Source organism: Perna viridis, chromosome 3 (assembly GCF_037379345.1).
Source record: "Perna viridis isolate PV_CMFRI_1.1 ecotype Kerala chromosome 3, ASM3737934v1, whole genome shotgun sequence".
Lineage (NCBI taxonomy): Eukaryota > Metazoa > Mollusca > Bivalvia > Mytilida > Mytilidae > Perna > Perna viridis.
The window spans coordinates 32,078,320-32,100,211 of NC_142447.1; the positions used below are offsets into that span (position 1 = coordinate 32,078,320).

At 33.1% G+C, this 21,892-nt stretch overlaps 1 protein-coding gene across 2 annotated transcripts; it reads left to right on the top strand.

Moving 5' to 3' along the window:
- The first annotated feature begins 1,124 nt into the window (after positions 1-1,124).
- Positions 1,125-21,892, top strand: LOC148621882 (cysteine sulfinic acid decarboxylase-like). Of its 2 annotated transcripts, XM_088576709.1 has the most exons (12): positions 1,125-1,279; positions 2,344-2,682; positions 5,011-5,101; positions 6,872-6,978; positions 9,972-10,087; positions 12,956-13,090; positions 13,794-13,975; positions 14,894-14,972; positions 18,025-18,224; positions 18,832-18,883; positions 19,655-19,744; positions 21,265-21,892. In XM_088576709.1, the coding sequence occupies exons 2-12, from the start codon at positions 2,352-2,354 to the stop codon at positions 21,436-21,438; spliced, it is 1,557 nt and encodes a 518-aa protein (XP_088432835.1). In that variant the 5' UTR covers positions 1,125-1,279; positions 2,344-2,351; the 3' UTR covers positions 21,439-21,892. The 2 variants fall into 2 exon arrangements, with proteins under 2 accessions (XP_088432835.1, XP_088432836.1); XM_088576710.1 differs by lacking the exon at positions 18,832-18,883.

Genomic DNA, 21,892 nt, shown 5'->3' on the forward strand with positions numbered 1-21,892 from the left:
CACAAAAAAGTCAACATGATATCTCGCAACTCACATGTTTTGTTGTTGACACTACTTGGCATTTTCACAACTTCAAATTCTCAGATTTCGATAGTTTATGTCGACAGATATCTTAGACATCATAACTTTTACGACCACGATTTGTCATGACAATTAGCACATAAAGTCGTGTGTACAGTTTTCATAATTTATCGTGAAAATATTTTATGTCAAAGGCACAAGTGGTCGTCGGTTTCTTCAAAGTCGCGATAATTCATGTAATTATATCGAACGGTCGACATAATTTTATTAACTATTGCGAAAAATTACCGTGACCTTTTGAGATAAAATTGTCATTTATGTCGACAAAATACCCAAATTATCACGACTTTTCGAGATAATTTTTAGCGGCGTTTATTTATCACGATGACAGAAATAGACTTCCATACTTTCCCTAGTTTAAAATATTACAATCCTTTTTTTATGATTAGAAATGTGATTGTGCAGTAAGACACATTGCAAACCATGAAGGCTTCACTGACTCAGTACTTCAATACTTTGATTATTACTTAATAATGAGTTTGAAATACGTAATTAACTGTTAGTTGACCAATTTCATTAATTTTCACTTTGGCTATTACTGATAAATAATAAGTAATTATAGATTTTTACATGTAAATTTTGTAATTTTTATTATATTTTAGTGTTTTGAGAACACACCCTTCCGGTGTATTTTCGTCACACAGTTTGTCGATTTTTTAAAAATTACAACTTATATAATTAAAATCCTGAATAATTTCTCGTCCCCCAGTATGCATATGTCAAATGTAACTCTTATAGGTTTAAAGTTCAACCAGTTTAATGACCAGGACTGGGAAGGCAGAGTTATTTTTAAATGTTATATAGACTTCGTTTGGAGTGACCAGTCGCTGTAATAAAAAGTTTCCGGTATATAACCATGAAAACTATAAATAATGTTGAAAATGAAAGTAGCAATTTACATATTTAGGGCGATGTAGTAAAATAATGGCTTAATATACATATATATATAAATATCGAGCTTAATTTCGTTATATTTTAGCATGGAGGGGTAGTAACTAGTTCTAACCAGTTTGAATCTAGATTATCGTAACAAAACTGGGAACAGTTTGGTGCAGGGTCGTTATGTTGGCAAGAATGAAAGTAATCTTGGAGAAGCATAAAAGCCGAAGAAAAATTATAAGTTAGTGCTAAACAGTGATAGCTTCAATCTTCAGAGAAACGGTTGGTAATCTCAGACGAAAGTAAAAAATAAATACAGGTTAGTTTAATACATAGATATTCTAGACAGCTTTTAGACTGATAGCATTTTTTTTTATTTTTAGCATATTCCTTGTAGCTCATATGGCAAGCCAAAAAATCAACATTTTGTAATATTAGAAAATGAATTTCTAATATTACAAAATCATTTTTTAATATTGGAAATTTTTTTTAAATATTAAAAATTCATTTTCTAATATTACAAATTCCTGATTTAGTAATATTATAAAATATCACACATTTTGTAATATTACAAACTGAATTTGTAATATTAGAAAATCAGTCACATTTTTTTATATTACAAAAATGATTTTCTAATATTAAAAAATCATAATTGAATATGACAAATCTATTTTCTAATATTAAAAAATCAATTTCTAATATTCAAAAATAGTTTTTTTAATATTAGAAATTAAATTGAATTTTTAATATTAAAAAATGATTGTTTAATATTAAAAAAGTGTTTTGTGATATAAGAAATCCAATTTGTAATATTAGAAAATGAATTTGTAATATTAAAAAATCATTTTTTAATATTAGAAAATGATCATTTTTGTCCACTTTAGCTGCCATAAGCTCATGTTCAATTCAATATTTATTTGAAAAGAGCACTCACATACTGGTCAGACAGTAGATGTCGCCATTTTCAAGACAGAAGTAATTCTCGTCAATCTATTCACCAAAATTGTATTCCTCAATGAAAATTGTTGTATGATGGCTCATTTTTGAGAGAGAACAATCAGCAGCCTGTTTGACGTTTTTTGTAAAATTTTGGGCATGAACTTGTTTCACAGTAGAGGATGAAAAATCATTTGGCGAGAATAACTTGATGGTGAAAACTACAGTAACTCCTTGACCAGTACATATATGAGTAAGATGTACACAGTATCAATATAAAATACAAAAATTATTAGGCAGGCCAGTTTTTAGAGAACTGAAATAGCTCTAGGTATATTACAAAGTAGGGTCTGTTTTATTGCTCTTACAGTTATATGCTCTTAACCTGTAATGCACCAAATATTTGTCAAGTGGTGTGATACAATTAATAAATGCTTCTTATTTCAGTAAGAAAAATGGAGAACAGTAATTTAACAACAGATGGTGTGAATTGTAGTTCATTGAAGAAATCAAAGATTGAAAAATTGAACTATGTGTACTCAAATGGAACAACAAAAGGAGCAATGAAAGAAAATGGCACTACCCAGCATTATTTTCTAACTGAGTTGTTTGAACTGATGCTTGCAGATGGACTTGATAAAGCAAAAAACAGAGAAAATAAAATAATAGAATTTAAACATCCAAAGGAGCTTAAAAAATTGCTTGACCTTGACATAACACAACCAACATCTGATGACCAACTCCTCTTGGCTTGTGAGGACATTATAAAATACAGCGTAAAAACAGGTATTTTATAGGACCACAAAAAAGTTTGTTTATGGTTGTGCAATGGTATCACCCTGTAGTCATTGTTGTGGCATCTGTTAACTTTTGTTTGTTAATGATATCTTGAGAGAAACTTATTCAATTTTTTAAAGGCCATTTGAGCTATTGCCATCACTTGGCATCCGTCGTCTTCCGTCGTCGTTGTTAACAATTATACAACACTCCTCTCCTCTGAACCTACTGGACTGATTAGAACCAAACTTGGTATAAATGTTCCTTGGGGTATCTTGCATAGAGCTGATGTGAGGATTTTTGATTTGTTGAAAAACATGGCAGGGGTTACTAAAAATAGAACATAGGGGTCAGACAGTAGTTTTTTCACATATATCTCCAAAACCGCTAGGTTTAGCTAATTCTGACATGGTTAAAGGTGTTTAGCATGATGAGATCTATTTATGGTTAAATTTTAGTTTTAATGCATTAAGCCATGTTGGAGTTACTGCCCCTTTTCAATGATTTTTGCTATTTTTAATGTTATTTCTTTCAAAAATCTTCTCCTCTGACACTATTCGACCAATTGAAACCAAACTTAGTATAAATGTTTCTTGGGGTATCCTGCATAGAACTGATGTGGGGATTTTTTTTTTGCCGAAAAATATGGCCACCGTTACTAAAAATAGAACATAGGGGTCAGACAGCAGATTTTTGCATATATCTCCAAAGCCGTTAGATTTAGCTAAATTCTAACATGAATAAAAGTGTTCAGCATGATGAGATCTATCTGGTCAAATTTGGGTTTTAAACTGTTGAGTCATGTTGGAAATATTGCCCTTTTTCAACAATTTTTGCTATTTTTAATGTTATTTCTTGCAAAAATCTTCTCCTCTGACATTATATGATTAATTGAAACCAAAACATGGAATGAATTTTCCTTGGTGTATCCTGCATAGTACAGATGTGGGGATTTTTTATCCATCGAAAAACATGGAAAACATTACTAAAAATAGAACATACAGTGTAGGGGTCAGACAGTAGTTTTTCGCATATATCTCCAAAACCATTAGCTTTAGCCAATTTTTTTTAATAGCTGAATGATCCTTATTATTAGGACTACAGAAGTCTTCAGGGATAAAATTTGTCAGATGACTGCTTGTAGGAGTTATTGCCCTTGGAAGAGGAAAAATGACTTTTTTAACAGTTGTCAGTCAATATCCTGGAAACTGTGATAGATGAAAAGAAACCTTCAATTGTTGAAATGATACTTGTGATAAGCCCTACCAAAGACTTCTTGAGTCAAAACTGTTGGACAAATTCTTGTTAAATTTATTACCTTTGAAAGGCAAAATTCAACCAGGTGGGCGATTCAGGCTCCTGGGAGCCTTTTGTTTTAACTTTAACACATTGTTTCAAGGGACATGGTGGAAGGCCCGATAGTTTTAGGGGTTTTTTGCTCCACCCCTTTTGAAACTAAGAGGCCAAAATGGGGGGGGGGGTGTTATCATTAGAATTGACAGGAAAAAGTTTTTTGTAACAGTGAATCTGATTTTGATGATTCAGATGTGCAATGTGTCTTCCTTTTGAAATCGTGTTTTAAAAATTGTGACAGGGTAGACTTAACTTTCACCGTTTTTAATGTTTTTTTTCTTCCAAAAATAATCTCCTCTAACATTACTTGACCAGTTTGAACCAAATTTGGTTTGATTGTTCCATAGGGTATCCTGCATAGTTCCGATGTGGGGATTTTTGATCTGTCGAAAAAATATGGTGGATTTTACTAAAAATAGAATAAAGGGGTCAGTCAGAAGTTTTTCTCATACGTCTCTAAAACTGTTACTTTTAGCCAAATTCTTTCAATTGCCGAAAATCCTTATTATAAGGCATATGAAAGACTGCAGGGCTCAAAGTTGTTAGATGACTCCTTGTTAGAGTTATTGCCCATAAAAGGTAAAAAATAACTTGTTTTACAGTTTTCAGCCAATACCTTGAAAAATTATAATAGATAGAAACTTTCAATTGATAAAATGATCCTTATCATAAGTCCTACAAAAGTCTGCATGGAACAAAATTGTGGGAGGACTCCTTGTCAGAGTTGTTGCCCTTGAAAGGCAAAAAATTATGTTTTAGCAGTTTCAGACAATATCTTGAAAACTACAATATATAGATAGAAACTTTTAATGGATGAAATGATCCTTATGATGTTCTACCAAAGTCTTTGTGAGTCAAAATTGACTCCTTGTTAGAGTTATTGACCTTGAAAGGCAAAAAAATTACCAGGTGAGCAATTCAGGCTCTACATGGGAGTCTCTTGTTTAGATTATACACTCTTGATTGTCATCTACTTTTTTGTAGGACATCCCAGATTTTTTAATCAGCTATTTGGTGGTGTAGATGAATACACACTTGGTGGATCATGGCTGACAGAGACGCTCAATACTAGTCAGTATGTGTTTTAGTACATGGTGTTTTATTCTTTGAGTATATTCAAGGTTATCAATTTATCATACCATCACTCAATGAGTGGGTGGTATATTGGATTCACCTGTCTGTCCATCTGTCGAAATTTCAACACAATTTGTCGAAATTATCTCGGCTCCCAATGAACTTGGTGTGTGGCTTTATGTAGATGGGGCATACATTGTAAGGAATTTTTGGTGTTGTTTGATATCAGCTTCCTGCTTCATGGGACTTTGCCATTTAATTACAGAGAAATTTTTGTCACAAAAATCTTGGCTCCCAGTGAATGGATTGGCTTCAAATTTGGTGTGTTGATTTATATAGATAGTGCATATATTGTAAGGGATTTTAAGGGCTGTCGGATATCAACTTTATGTTTTGTGGGACTTTGCCATTTTTCATTAAATGGGATGATAGAGAAAATATTCTCGACAAAAATCTTGGCTTCCAATGGATGGATTGCTATCAAATTTGGTGTGATGCTTTATGTTAAGGGATTTGGATGCTGTCCAATATCAACTTCCTATACGAGTGGGGTATCCTTAGCATGACATTGTGTGCATTTTCTTGTTTTTATTTCATTCATGGAATGTCTGTCCTCTTATCTATCTACTTTTTCAAATGGTTTCAAATTTTTTTTATGTACATTGTACTTCTTTGTAGCATCATAAATTGTAGGGATGGGACATATCTTCTATCAACTTTGTGTCTTAGCAGACGCTTGAGTCTTCAGGGTATGTAATTCCTGTGAATATTTCTATTTCAAAATCTGATAGGAATGAATTTCAAAGTAACGTTAGCTTCTGTCAGGTGTCAAATTTTGTAGAATGGGAGTATGCTGTCTGTCTAAAGCCAACCCCTAATATTCACTGTGTAGCGGATAGTAGGGGTGGCTTTAGTCGGACTGGGGAGTATGCATAGCAAAACAATACTTGTGAATTAAATCCTGTCATCATCATCATCGTTGGTGTCCCTTAACTTTATTTCATTTACGAAACTTTTCAAAACTTTCCTAGGAATATGGTGGAGGGCCCTGCAGTTTTTGAAGGTTTTTACTCCACCCTTTTTGGGAATAGAGGGCTAAAAAGGGAAAATAGGTGTTATCATTAGAATTGATAGAAAAGCTTATTATTGGTCCGATTTTTATTATTTAAATGCCAATCTGTTCCTTTTGAAATTCTGTTTTGTAAATTTTTGACAGGATATGTTTATCTGTTACCGTTTTGGATTAAAGAGGTACAAAATTGAGCCATGCCCAATTTTTATTGTCTTTTTTTTTTTGGTCTGATTTTATTTATTCTTTTATATTTATTTAATTATATTTTTTTATTTCTTATGAAAATCCTGCCAGCATTTTTCAATCAGATTTCAGATATCTCTTAACTTTTTAGGGTGAAAATGGTCAAAGATGCCGGATGTGTCAAAAAATAATATTGTGTCCACACTTTCCCCAACTATTCAAAATCTGACCACTGCGAAACTTATTATATGAAAGGAGTACAATACCATGATTTTTGTTTAACTTATATGCTAAATTTAACTTATTTAACTACATAGAGTCACTTAGTCCTCCTTGAAATCTCAATTTGAAACTTGGATGCTTTTAACCCAGGGTCCCGTTCATTGTGTTGCATTTGGTTTTCGTTGTTGTCAAATGTCTGTAGTGCTACTGAAACATCATGTTTTATTCATTAGTAAGGTGCTGTTGTTTAATGTGTTTGTTTTTTTATACTGATGACTTGATTTTTTATTCCAGATATACCTATGAAGTAGCTCCTGTATTTATACTGATAGAGGAAACAATTATAAAGAAACTATTAACCTTAGCAGGTTTTACTGAGGGAGATGGTATATTTTGCCCAGGTATGATACTTATGTTGAATTCAAAACTGAATTTGAATTTTATTTCAGTTTTTTTATACCCCACCACACGAAGTGGCAAGGTATTATGTGAAACCCTAGAAAAAAATCTGTCTAAAATTGTATTACAAGGTGCTCTACCATAAAAGGAGGACTGGTATTAATTTTTTGGGGGTAATAACTTGAGCCAAGTAAGAATTAGAGGCCACAAAGGAGCCGAAAAAAGTTTATTTTTCTGATCTCTTGAGGATATCATGTTTATTACCTGGGTCAACAAAGGCGGAAGCAGGACTAGGAGTTGGAACACTTCGTCTGTCCGTCCATTTGTAACACTGCAGCTTGTCATCGCTACTCCTGAAACTACTCAACAGAAATTCCTGAAAATTGTATGTTGTATGTCGCAAGAACATCGTATGTAGTTGTGCATATTGTCGGGAAATTTTTATTCTCTAAATTTTATGGGAGTTTCTGTGAAAGTTCTTTAGTTCCTGGATACCAATTTCAGTGCCAAAGGGAAGAACACAAGTTCATGGATTCTTGAATTCGTTGTTCTGAGGTTTTCAGTATACACATCAATAGAAATTTCCTTTTCTCTGGGAACAAAATTTCGTTTGTTTAGCCTAGCCACGAAAACCACGAAAATTGGTACCCCACAAACAAAAGCACTTTCACAGTATGCCCCTTTGAATTTATAAATTTACCGTAAGTCATTATGTATCAGTTTGTCAACACAACTCCTCTAAAATTACCAAACAGAATTTCATAAAACGTGGTATGTAACAAGAGGATCATATGTAGTTGTGTATATTATCAGGAAATATTGATTCTCTAATTTTTATGGGAGATATGCTCCTTTGAACTTAAAATGAGAAGCTTCATGAATCAGCTTGTCATTGCAACTCCTCTAAAACTACCCAACAGAATTGCATAAAAACTGATTCGTGATACTTAGATGCATATTATCAGGATATTTTGTTTCTTTAATTTTTATGGGACTTGTGTTCCATAGTTCAGCATATCTGTCCATAACCCTTTTTTTTCGTCAAATTTATCTCAGCAACTGCAGTGTGACGCAGTTCAGCATATCTGTCCATACCCCTTTTTTTTTCGTCAAATTTATCTCAGCAACTGCAGTGTGACGCAGGTCGTACATCGATTGGTCCTAGCTTGTTTCTGGTCTAGTTTTTGGATTTTTTTTCTTAGATTCCTCATGAAAATCCATGCCTGTATTTTTCAATCAGATTTCAGATATCTTTAAAAGTTTTCGAATTAAAATGGACTAAAGGGGGCCACGCCCCAAAAAGAATCGTTTTTTATTTTTTGTGTATTAAATATTGTATATTATATTCTTTATGAAAATCCCAGCCGGCATTTTTCATTCAGATTTCAGATATCTCTTACGGTTTCTCAAGTTATCAAGGGCCAAAGCGGGCCAAATTCCCAAAAATTAACTTTTTTATTTTTTGTGGCAATTTGAAAAAAAAATGTTTATATTGAAATTCATGCTTACCAAATTAATCTTATCATTTACTGTTGTTTTTTTTGGGGGGGGGGGTGGGGGGAGGGGTGAGGTAAAAAGTTCTTGAATGCATTTCTACTTAAATTGAATTTCAAAACATTGCACAGTATTGTGACCAAATGAGTTGTTGTGTCCATAATGAAATGTAATTCCCTATGTTTAGAATGTCAAAAACTAATATTGTGTCTACACTTGCCTCAGGTTTATAGAGTTCAACTGGCTACGGTCATACCATGTTGCGCTCAACAAAGTTTTATACTCAGTTAAAATCCCGACTTGAAAACATTATACATCGTTGTTTTTCCAAAAAAGATGTTACACCTAGATACAAATATATAGTTCTTGGTAGAGATTCCTCATACTTTGTAAGAAATAATTCCAAATCATCTTCCAAATATACAGAGGAAGATGTTTACAATGCTGGAATTTTTAATCGACAACATATTTGTCCAGTGTGGTGGACATGTTTTTCAACAAACGGTCGGCATTCCAATGGGAACAAATTGTGCTCCTTTACTTGCTGACCTATTTCTTCACTCTTATGAGGCTGACTTTATAGCTGATCTGATCAGAAAGAAAGAATATCTTTGGCTAGATCCTTCAATCTCAGTTTCCGCTATATAGATGACATATTATCTTTAAACAATCCTAAATTTGGGGATTTGATACATCGCATCTACCCAAAAGAACTTGAGATAAAGGATAGTACAGACCCTGTGAAGTCAGCCTCATATCTTGACCTACACTTAGAAATCGACGGTAAAGGAAAACTATTGACCAAACTTTACGACAAACGTGATGACTTTTCATTTAGAATTGTCAACGTCCCTTTCATCTGTGGCAACATCCCTTCGGCTCCTGCGTATGGAGTGTTCATATCACAACTCATACGTTATGCCAGAGCTTGCGGAAACTACGCAGACTTTTTGTATCGCTCTAGGACTCAAACAAATAGGCTTCTTGAACAGGTTTATGTTGCTACAAGATTGAAGTCATCACTACAGAAGTTTTATGGTCGTCATCATGAACTCGTGGATCGTTATGGTGTATCCATCAGCACCATGAAAACTGATGTATTCAACGGGTCATAGTTTTCCTTTCCTCGTTTGTCTACCCCGGACTTGACTTTTTATGAGCAACTCGGCGGGTGTTTCTAGAAAAGCAGAGGACGCTTACCCTACCGATGCACCTGGTCCATGCTCCCAGTTTTTAGTGGAGTCTGAGTTGCTCATTTACTTTTGTTACTTTGTATGTATGATTTTAGTTACTTTATGTTCTTTGTTGTGTATGTCTGTTTTCCATGTTTTTTTTGGGGGGGGTGGGTTTTATCCATCATTCCTTAACTTTTGAGTATTTTATTCAGAGAGAATTCTGGTTTGAGATGTTTTCCAGACCATAATGGAATCTTTAACTCATGAATCATTGTTAAGTAAACGAAACTAAATGTTACATGTATTTTTTCTTTACAATTTAACAGGTGGATCAATAGCAAACATGTATGCATTAAATCTTGCTCGATATCAGAAATTCCCAGACATCAAATCAAAAGGCATGCATGCTTTGCCAAGAATATGTATTCTAACATCAGAGAAGGTAATAGCTTTAATACTACATCTATAAACTTGTTATGTTAGACTTTACATGCATGTTATTTTAATATTGTTCTTATGTAACTAAGACAAAATAATATGTCAATGACAAACTCTCAGCGAACGTGATGTGTATAATTTCAGAGTGATTTTTATGACCCATAATTCGTTCCTTTATGCGAATTGTGTTTAAATCTGGTATACAAGCTCTAAACAACTTCATCATTTATAAATTCTAAAAAGTTAATGTGATAGGTACAATGGGTATCCTTTTGCAAGTGCACACTTATTATAATTACTGGTTTGAACTTAACAGCCATTCTCTGTAATCGTTTAATATTTTAAATAGTGGATGTGGCATGTATGGTCTCAGATTTTCTTTTAACTTGCAGAGATAGTATAGACCTATGGGTAGATAAGCAATCATCTTTCTTTTCATGTTTGAACTGTTACAGAGAATGACTGTTTATTGTTAGAAAAATGCTATTTTTTTTTTGTTTTGATTCTGGGATGCTTTGTAAAAGAAGCTGTCTGTGTAAAAATCCAGCAGATCTTCAAATGTATGATATGAGTAGCATATTGTAAACTTTATCCCACTGAATTTTTGTTCCAATTGTTGTGACACTCTTTTTCACCACAATCACTGGACATGTATAACAACAACACACCTCAGTATTCATATTTTAATCTGCTTAGTTACAATTCAGATATCTTTATGTAGGAACACAGAGCATGTGCAAATCAAGAAATTATAACAATTAAATACAAATTAACAAAGCCCGGAGCTTTAACGGAACCATGTCACAATTAATGGAGAAAATATCAGAGCAAAGTGTCACTTATATCAATTGACGGAAAAATGAATGTCTACAATGAATTGAAGGAGGAAAAATGTCTTTGTATAAATTAACGGAGTTCAATGCAAACAATATAACTCGCTATAGTTAGCGACACCAATGTAATGTATATCCCATATATATATATGTCAAAAAGCATAAAGTTTGTTTTCAATCAACAATGGATGGCTCAGAAATTTGTGTTCAAATTTAAGAGTTATCTCTTTTTTTTTTCAATGAATTTCAATGCTTTCTGTGTAATTTATTTCTCTATAATCATTGCAGTTAATCCCAAACTAATATTCAACTTTGACATAGGATGTATTAGTGATATGAAATGGGCGAACATTTTTTAGAAAAAAAAATTTTGTTATGTGCCTCCCATTTGCTTTTTTTTCATGTGCACCCTCTTTAAAAGTGTTCTCACAGTTCATCACCAAAGCTAACATATGTCTGACAAATTTTAGTAGTTAACAATTTTTTTTCTCATAATTTATCACTGACAGATTTAGTACTTCATTTCAGTTTTTAAAAATTTTGAAGCTTTCAGCATTAATTCTGTAAAGAAGAATTTGCACTTTGAAATTTATCCAAGAAATTCTCAATATTAAAGCAATCGTAGTTGTAGTGTATGGTGTTCAGGCTAATTTGATCACGAACATCTGTGTTGCAATAGACTTCTGGTTTGCATAGACATTATGCACGCTTACTCCATTGAAAAATTGAGTATATTGCTTTAATCATGCCCAATAATCGTCATTTTCATGTGAAAGAACCACTTTCATTTGTATTTATTTTTTAATATGACACTTAAGAAAATTAACAAAATATTTGGCAAACGTTTTATGTTTAAGCGACACACTTAACTGTTATAACTTTTTCAGCTTGTCCCAGGTAATATTTTCCATTAATCATATTATACTAAACTATTACTTCCAAGTAAATACCAACAGACTGTAAAACATTATTATCATTGCCTTATAAAACAAGAAGGTTCTGGTAGTCATATTAGTAATATTCTATGATGTTCTTGTGATGTCGTGGAAAAAGCAGTTCGTCCCATATGGAAAGAGAAAATGTGTCCCTTATGAAAAATAAAAATTCAAACTGAACAAAGAAGCAAAGAACATAGATTTAAAATAAAGAAAAGATCTCGATAATTTTATTAATTGATGAATGTTATTTTGCCATAATTTATAATTATTCAGCAAAATTACCTCCAAGATGTTATGTTTTGAAATATGAGCTGTTTTACTTGGACTTACAGGATTATCATACTTCCAATTTGGTATGAAATACAAGACCTACTGAAGTTAGCGGCTATAGTTTGTTAAGTAATGCTTTTTTCGGGTTTAATTTCGTGAATTTTCAGAAATAATTATTTTTCTCAACTCAACTCAATTTTTTGTATAGCTGGACTTCTAACAATTAGGCTTCTGGAACAGGGTAATTTTGTAACAAGATTAAGTCATCACCACAGAAGTTTTATGGTTGTCATTGTGAACTCGTGGCACAGTGAAAACTGATTTGTTCAATGTGTCATAGTTTTCCTTTCCTCTTTCGTCGAACCGGGACTCGACTTTTTATGACAACTTGGCGGGTGTTTCTACAAAAGCAGACGCTTACCCTACCAGTGCACCTGGTCCATGCCCCCAGTTTTTAGTGGAGTCTGAGTTGCTCATTTACTTTTGTTACTTCATATGTATTTATTTAGTTATTTCATGTTCTTTGTTGTGTTTGTCTGTTTTCCATGTCTGGTCTTTGTCCTTGGATTACAGTCTTTTGATTTCCGCTAGAATCTTGGTCCCCTTGATTACTTATTAATATAACCTATATTTTACCCTTTACCGCTGTATAAGATTAAGGCATTATCGCTTTTTCGGAGTCTTACAAATTGCCCCACTAGCTAAAAATGGCTTTTTTCCCTATATCTAGAAGTTCTGGTACCCTTTCTTGTACAAATATGGCATGTAACATTATAGCAAATAAAATTACACAATCTCTTGATGTGGTAACATATTTGTTTCTGTTTGAAGGGGCATTACTCTCTGATTAAGGGAGCAGCATTTATTGGGCTTGGTACTGACAATGTCATTGCTGTTGCCACTGACAACCAGGGAAGAATGTCACCAGAAGCTTTAGAGCAATCTATTATACAGTGTAAGAAAAAGGTAACTAAATTGTAATGACATTGCTTTAAAGTATTTTGCAATTTGGTGATAGCCAGCCAGATGCTGTTCTCAGTTGTGGCTTTTTGTCCTTGATTTGCAAGCAGGTAAAAACTACAGATTAATTTGATTTGCAAACTAGTTTTAACCCATGAAATTATATTTATTAGTGTTTTATACACTAATGAAGGGAGTTGACATGGGATACTATAAATGCATTTGGCAACAATAAATAAACTAAGTCAAACAAGAATGAAACAATTCTTTATGATACATTGCCTACAGAATCCTGATAGAGAATGACATCTATCCAAACACTGCATAGCACTAACACACCATAACTGCAACAAAAATGCAGTTTTCAAGAAGGAAATTATGTATGCCAGAAGTTGAGATAAAGAAGATTATAATATGAAAAGCTCCTGTGTACCTTTTCAATGGTCATTTATTTCAAAGCTTCTCTTTCTAGACTCCGATAGTTTACTCTTGAAACATCAGAAATCTGACTATAACAACGTTGTTATACATTTGTGATAATTTGACAAGCATATGAATGCTGCTATTACTCCTTTACTAAAAAGTTATCTAAGTGTGGTGAAAAGTCACATCATATTAAAAATTACCTCAGATTAGTACCCAATGATATACATTTTATAGCATTGGATACATATATTTACTGATATTTTTTAATTGATATTTATTTCAGGGAATGGTACCATATCTAGTAAATGCCACTGGTGGCTCTACAGTACTTGGTGCATATGATCCTTTGCCAGAAATCGCTGATATCTGTCAGAATTACAAGATCTGGTTACACGTAGATGGTTCCTGGGGGGCAGCAGCCCTTTTGTCTGATAGATATAAACATTACATGAAGGGTGTAGAGAGGTAATATCTTGTGTTATCTACAGTATGATAGAGAGGAGAATGATGATAATCTTGTTTGTAAAGATCTTGTAAGTTTTAGCACATTTTATCAAAAAACCACAAAAAAATGATTATGTTATGTAATGTTATCATTTTGACTTTTGCACTATCGTCTACAGACATTTCATTAGAACAATAACTGGAGTATATGTCAATATGTCTTCTAAAATTGTACCACAAGGTGCAATACCACAAATGGAAGGATGGGATTGATTTTTTGGGTTGTGACTTTAGGAATGAGGATCAAGAAACAAGCATTTCCCTGATACATGTATCTGCCTCTGGAAATTAACTTTGATATTGTATCACAAAGTGCCATACCTCAAAAGAAAGATTGTGTTAGATTTTAGAGGTTGTGACTGTAACTTTTTGGAATAAGGAAACAAAAATTGGCCACTTTGATTCTGGTCAAATTCTTATCATGTGTCAAGTGTTTAATTGCAAACCAAATTCAGAATTGTATCAAGCTTGAATGATGTGACCATACCTGCTGCCACTGTACAGGGTTCAACCTTTATGGTTGTATCAAGCTGCACTCTGAAAGCATTGAACTCAGACTTGTCCTCCAATAATTATTGTAACTGAGGGTTTGTATAAATATTTATTTATACTGGTCCTGTTGACAGAAATAATCCTTTGAAGCTATATTAAACATGTTAGTGCTGTGACAGTACATGTATATCTGTTTTTTGATTTTTTAGAATATTTTTAAACTGGGTCAAAAACATTTTTTCATTAAGTTATCGTTGAATGTGGAAAGAAATTGTGATAGAAATTTACTGAGTACTTTCTTATTAAGATAGCATAGGAAAAACTGAAAAGTTGATAGTCACCACTGTAAAATTGTTCAAAAACTAGTACATGTATATCATTATTTAGGGCTGATTCACTGACATGGAATCCACATAAGATGTTAGGCGGTAGCGTACAAGCAGCAACATTTCTGACCAAGCACAAGGTTAGTTGACATAATTCATTGTGTTAAAACAATGATTGGATGAAAACACTTGTCCAAATATCCAAAGAAGCAGCAATACGCAAATGAAAATGCCATTCGCCAATTATGAAAATATTTAAATAAACAAATATGCTTATGACTATCAAAGGAAAATACATCCACCAATGATAACAATGGTTACAGAATGAATTTGAGACTAATATAGCTCTATCAATGAAATGACGCACGCTAAGAGTGCACTTTCAAACAATTTGACCTAGACAGTTCAATCACGCCACTGGCCACTATGTACATTTGACCTAGACGCAAAGACCAAAATCGATTTTACATAGTAACTACTGGATGATTTCAAAAAAGACTTTGAAGGAGTATAGTTCGATACAAAGATTAATTTATTTCTCCATCATATAGATATAAAGCAAAATCATACAAAAATATCATAACCATCAATGATTATTTAGACAATCAGTAGATCTATTATTTGGCTAACGCCTCACCCTCCAACAGAATCTACTGACTGTGTAAATAATTATAGGCAGTCACCTAGGAGTTTAGGCTACAGACCACCAATTCAACCAATGAGCATTTGGAACGTAGGCAAAAATAGTCCTACGCAGAAATTACCCCTGTTCCTCATAGTGCTGTGAAAAAAGTTCTCATCTTATTTAAAACATTTAAACAGTTTCTGAAAGGAAAAACATTTCTGTACATTTTATAGGTGCATTTTGCTTCTTGTGATGTGAAGCCTAATCTCCATAATGATTTTTAAATATACCCCTATCTTGTGAAAACACTGGGATTTCCCATGCTATTTATAGACCCTTCACTTCCGGTGGCCAGTACTGCACTGCAAGTCTGCTAACCCCACATGCCATTCTGAGGATTGTGGGCTGACATATGTAGAATCATGCTGATATATAGTCCTCTGCAGGTTAAAGTTAAGGTAAAGTCCAGAGAAGCCATTGAATATTGTGAAATTAGCATAGAAGCCTATGGGAAGTGGAATTAGTGGTTTTTAGCCTTTATACTTATTATATTGTGGCTACACTTGCCCCAATTGTTCAGTTCAACCTGTACAGTCCTATGATGCTGCGCTCAGCAAAGCTCTTCATTTTTCAGCTAACCTGGCCTTAAAAGCAATGTGAGTTTTTATCATCATTTGGTGTCTGTCGTCAAGTGTCATCCATCCTTAATTTTTCTTTTTAAATCTTCTCCTTGAAACCACTGAACAGAATTTGATCAAACTTAATGACAATCATCCTTGGCATGTCTACTCCCAAAACTGTATCTGTTATGCCATATGGCCCCTCGCCAAAAAACATGGCCACTTTTACTATAAATAGGACATTAGGGTATTACCGTATATTTTTGTTTATATCTCTAAAACCATAGCAGATAGAAGAAATCTGAGGCATCTCAATCTTCCCTAAAATTTCAAAATAATTGATTTTCTAATTGTGGAGTAATTGCCCTTTTTGCTAAAATCACTTTACTAATTATGGAGTTATTACCCTTTTTTTTTTTTGCTAATTTAACCCTTTTTTGGCAGTTTTTGCCTACTATTTAGAAAAAAAAGCAGATTGATGATTAATGTAGATTGATAAAATGTTCAGTATTTCAGTATCTATTATGGTGCAAATTTCAGTTACATATGTTGACTCTTGAGTTATGGTTCTTGAAAGTGTCATATTTGGTGTTTTTTATCTGTTTTTGTCCATTATTTAAGAACACCAAAGCAGATTGCTGATTAATGTTAATTGATAAAATGTTCAGTATTTCAATATCTATTTTTGGTGCAAATTTCCAAAAAATCTGATAACCCTTCTTTGAATTACATGTGTGGTTCTTGAAAGTGTCATTTTTGACATTTTCGTCCGTTTTCACATATTATTCAGAAATTGAAAGCAGATTGATGATAATTGTAATTTGATAACGTGTTCAGTATTTCAGTATCTATATTGGGTGCAAATTTCAGAAAAACCTGTTGCTCTTGGAATTATTGCCCCAGAAAGTGTCATCTGTTTTTGTCTGTTATTAACAAAATTTTATTGATGATTAAAGTAAATTTTTAAAAATATGTATGTAAAAGTATGTAAAGATCTATGAATGGTGCAAATTTTGAAAAAAAATCTGATGATTGCATTTTTTTATCATGTTATTCAGTTAACATAAGTAAAATGACGATTAAAAATGTTCAGTATTATGACAAAATTTTGGTCAAATTTGTTTGATCATTTTTAGCTTTTGCATTTTTCAACTTTTTTAAGCTATCGAACCAGGTGAGCAATTCAGGCTCTTGAGAGCCTCTTGTTTAATATTCTGGTTTACAATATTGTAATGATTTATTATCACCGCCATAATAAGATAATCATATATTGAAATGGAATGTTGTTGTTCCAGTCGTCAGTAGACATTTGGTTTTAGGAAAAGTAAGTAAGGTTATAGCGAATGTATCTATGAAATCTTAACAATAAAAGGGGAACAATTGACTATTAATCAAACTTAGTATAAATTGCTTGTCTATATACATGTATATCTACCACAAAGAAAGTTTGAGATGTATGCAAGAACTCTCATGTTTTCATTTACAGGTAAATGGATTTTAAATGAACTTTATATGAAAGTATCATACGTAGCATGAAGGCAGATGCCAACAAGGGGAGATAATCTTACTTAAGGGTGTACATTTTTCAGAAGCAATTTAAGTACAATGAGTACAATGTAATATGATTTTAACCAGATCCTTGTGAACTTACAGTTTTACATGATTTGATCAAGCTAAAGATTGTTGGATGGATTTGATAGAAACAAATTGTATCATACAAACAGATATTTATAAATCCCCATAGTAATATCACATGTTTGCAGAGACAAATTATTAAGTTTTGAGATTGTAGGTGCAACTCCAACTCAATTACATATGAGATAATGGACGTAAATGTTTAAATGTAAGAAATTTGACATCAAAATGTCTTCTTGAAATAAGGAGATAAAAATCAATTTAATGTTATGCTTACCTTACCCAAATTATCATGACAATTCTGTTTTTCAGTCCTTGTTGTTAGAAGCCCATTCAGCCCAGGCTAAATACCTTTTCCAACAGGACAAGTTTTATGATGTGTCCTATGACATAGGTGACAAGTCTATACAGTGTAGCAGGAAGGTTGATGCTTTGAAGATCTGGACCAAGTGGAAGTCTAAAGGTGATTCTGGTATGGCTGCTGGAATAGATCACTTGTTTGAATGTTCTAGGTATGTAAATTTTCTTCATAGTTCCTTATGAGTGTGATCCATTGTGTAGACTGCATACGACATGAAAATAATCTCATAATAAAAGCTTTACCCATACCTATTCACACTTTTTTAAATGAGTAAACCCTTTTTTCAAGTGTATGCAATGTTTTTCCTTAGAATTTGAATAAGAGAATAAAATAAAATTAAAGAACTGAAAAAGTCATTTATATTACTGGTATACTTATGATAGATGATTAAAGCACACTTCAGAAACAAAAAAAATGAACATTCTCATTTCATGCTAAAATGCATTGTACTGATTCAAATAAAGTGTTTCTGCTGAAATGTCACCATTATTTTTCACAATCCAGATTAAGATGTCATCATTTGTGCCAAGCATGGATAAAAGTCTATAAACTTGCCCTATATTTTCAGGATTTGACATTTGTGGTTGTATCGAGCTGCAACCCTCTAATTGCTTTACTCATATTGATGATGCATTAAAATTTTGTAAATGAATGCTCAAAGTGTGTTCTTTTTGGTTGACTGTGTTTCTTCACATTCTACATCATTGTTTGATGTCGTAAAATTTTGATTAGAAATTTTTATTATTTGTGTTATATAGGTATTTAGCTAAACTTGTGAATATGACAGAGGGATTTAGACTTGTACAAGAGGTATTTTGTTCAAAGTAGTTTGTTGTTAGGAGCTTTTGCAATACTTCATTTAACCCTCGTCTTTTTGTAAACAAGTACAGTTCTGTTGGAAGAGCATCAAAGGTTTCAATTCTGTATAATTTCACTCATAGAACAAATGAGTATTTATCATGTGTATCCTCGTGTTTGTAAAGTGCTTACCCATACATCTCTGCCCATACAAATGCATACATGTGTATATATATTTTTTAAATACTGATTTCTAAAGTTTATATTTTACTTCTGTTCACACACTTGGTAATATTTACATGTGGACTGCAGCAGAGTGGTTATTAGCTTACAAGTAGTTAGTTACTCAAGAAATGGTTTGGATTATTAGGTCTGTGGAGAATTTGGTGTGACTATCAGCAGGGGAGAATTACCACCTGACTATGTCAAATAGAATTATTTGCAGAGCTCATATCCTATACTGTATATGCTTGACATTAGTGATCAGATTTTTATTAAAACAATGAGAGCAAATCAACAGGCAGAGAAATAATCTCAACATAAATTATAACAGGAAACTTTGTTAATGGAAAAATACACATTCTCATAACAAGAAGAGATGGAACAAAATACCACATATGAAATTAATTTCTGATCTTCGTTGGATGTATGTCTCTTATTTATTTGACTCTCCATTATTAAACTTTTATTACCATTTTATAAGCGCATCCATCCAAAATAATCAAACATCTAGTGACTTACGTACCACATCCACAAATTATTACACTTGTAAATTGTTTGCAGCCCCAGTGCACAAATGTGTGTTTCTGGTATATACCCAAAAGGTTCAGAGGACAGCTGGAAACATCAGAATGGTGGGAACAGCTTGGAAAGGTAGATATATTATTCGGAGATAGGGGCATAGCTGCCGTTAGGCAAAAAAGCTTTTGCCTGCACTTAATTTTGCCAAATTTTTTTTTTTTTTTTTTTTTTTGAGATAAAATACATCCAGGAGAGGCATAAATGATGCTCTAAAACGCTATCTCTGTGGAGCTTCGGGGGACCAGAACCCCTGCCGTATTTTTGCCTACACTTCAATTTGGCCTCAGCTACGTGCCTGGGAGACCTGCATGTATGTCTATTGATGTAGAAGCTATATAAGTCTAAAGGCAATGATCTTACTTAAGCTGTTTAGGAGTAAGAAGCCAAAAAAGAACCAGAAATAAGCATTTTCCTTAAGTCCAGACAATAAATTGTGTAAAAGTGAATGAGTATATTTTACAACAGGGTACCATACCTCAAAAGGGAATTGATTTTTGGAGTTGTGACTTGAACAGTTTAGAATTAGGGGCCAGAAATAAACATTTTCCTGAACTTTGTATTTTTTCTTGCAAATCTGTTGTGAAAGGGTAATCAAGGTAACCAAGATTCTAGTGGAAATCAAATGAATGCATTCCACCGACAATGACCAGACACGGGAAACAGAAATACACAACAAGATTCTAGTGGAAATCAAATGAATGCATTCCACCGACAATGACCAGACACGGGAAACAGAAATACACAACAAAGAACATAAAATAACCAACACAATACATACAAAGTAACAAAAGTAAATGAGCAAGTCAGACTCCACTTAAAACTGGGAGCATGGGCAAGGTGTACCGGTAGGGTAAGCTTCCTCTACTTTTCTAGAAACACCCACCAATTGCTGGTAAAAAGTCGAGTCTTGGGTAGACGAAAGAGGAAAGGAAAACTAGGACACTAAACAAATCAGTTTTCATCGTGGAGATTGACTCACAAGTTCATGACGATGACCATAAAACTTCTGTAGTGATGACTTCAATCTTGTAGCAACATTACCCTGTTCCAGAAGCCTAACTTTAAGAAGTCTAGCACGGTACAAAAAGTCTACGTAGTTACGGCATGCTCTGACATAATGTACGAGTTCCAAAGTCATAGCTGTATCAAGTTTGAATATTATGTCAATACTTGTCTAAACTGTTCCAGGTTTTGACTTCAGTGGTTGTATCAAACTGTATCCCGTGAATCGTTTTTTTTATAGATCATAGATAGGTAATGATTAAAACTACAAAAAATATGTAAATGTTTTTATCTAAATAATGGCAAAATATGAACCAAACTAGATCATGTATGTTGGAATTATGTCTCTTTAAACACCACCTTTTCCCCTTGATACCATGTATTGAAATCAATAAAAGGTAAAAATGATAAGTGTAAATTACAAAGGCATTCTCAACATTTCAATCTATCCATCCATAGACTACTAAGTTTAGTAGTTAATGATTGAAATATGCTTAATTTATTAGGATAAGGCAATGCAGATTCCTAAGATCATCCTATTATTTCAAGTCAACACATAATAGTTGATTATGTTTACTTGACGATTGCAGGTAGCACCAGAGATCAAACAGAGAATGGTTGAAAAGGGAACACTTTTTATAGGATATCAACCTGATGGTGACCTTGTGAATTTTTTCCGAATGATCTTTAATAACATGGATGTCCTAGTGAGTGATGTGGACTTCCTGGTAGAAGAAATTGATCGTTTGGGTTGTGACTTATAGCAGATTCTGATTCAGAAGAAACCTGTATGCTTTATGTTAACTTTGATTTTGGTATGGAGTAGACATAGTTACCAGTTGAATTCAGTAGCTTTCACTTAAACATTTATTGGACTATTCAAATATTGAATAAACAACTCTGGACTCAATCATGAACATTCAAGTGAATATATATTAAACTATCAGTGGCTGTTCATGTCAAAATAGGGATATTTCTATCGGCTTACTTTTGAAAAGTATGCCGATACTTTTTTCACTATGCATAAAGTTTTTGTATCGGCTTACTTTTGAAAAGTATGCTGATACTTTTGATAAGTATGTCGATACTTTTAACAAGTAAGCCGATACTTTTGAAAAGTAAGCCGGTACTTGTTGAAAGTAAGCCAATAGAAATATGTAAGCCGATAGAAATATCCCTATTTTGACATGAACGGCCACTGATATTAAACAAGGAGAA

Coding starts and splice junctions, on each gene's coding strand:
- LOC148621882 (XM_088576709.1), top strand. CDS start 2,352: ATGGAGAACAGTAATTTAACAACAGATGGTGTGAATTGTAGTTCATTG. Junction 13,976..14,893: donor TACATGAAGGGTGTAGAGAG/GTAATATCTTGT, acceptor ATCATTATTTAG/GGCTGATTCACTGACATGGA. Junction 18,225..18,831: donor CACTTGTTTGAATGTTCTAG/GTATGTAAATTT, acceptor TGTGTTATATAG/GTATTTAGCTAAACTTGTGA.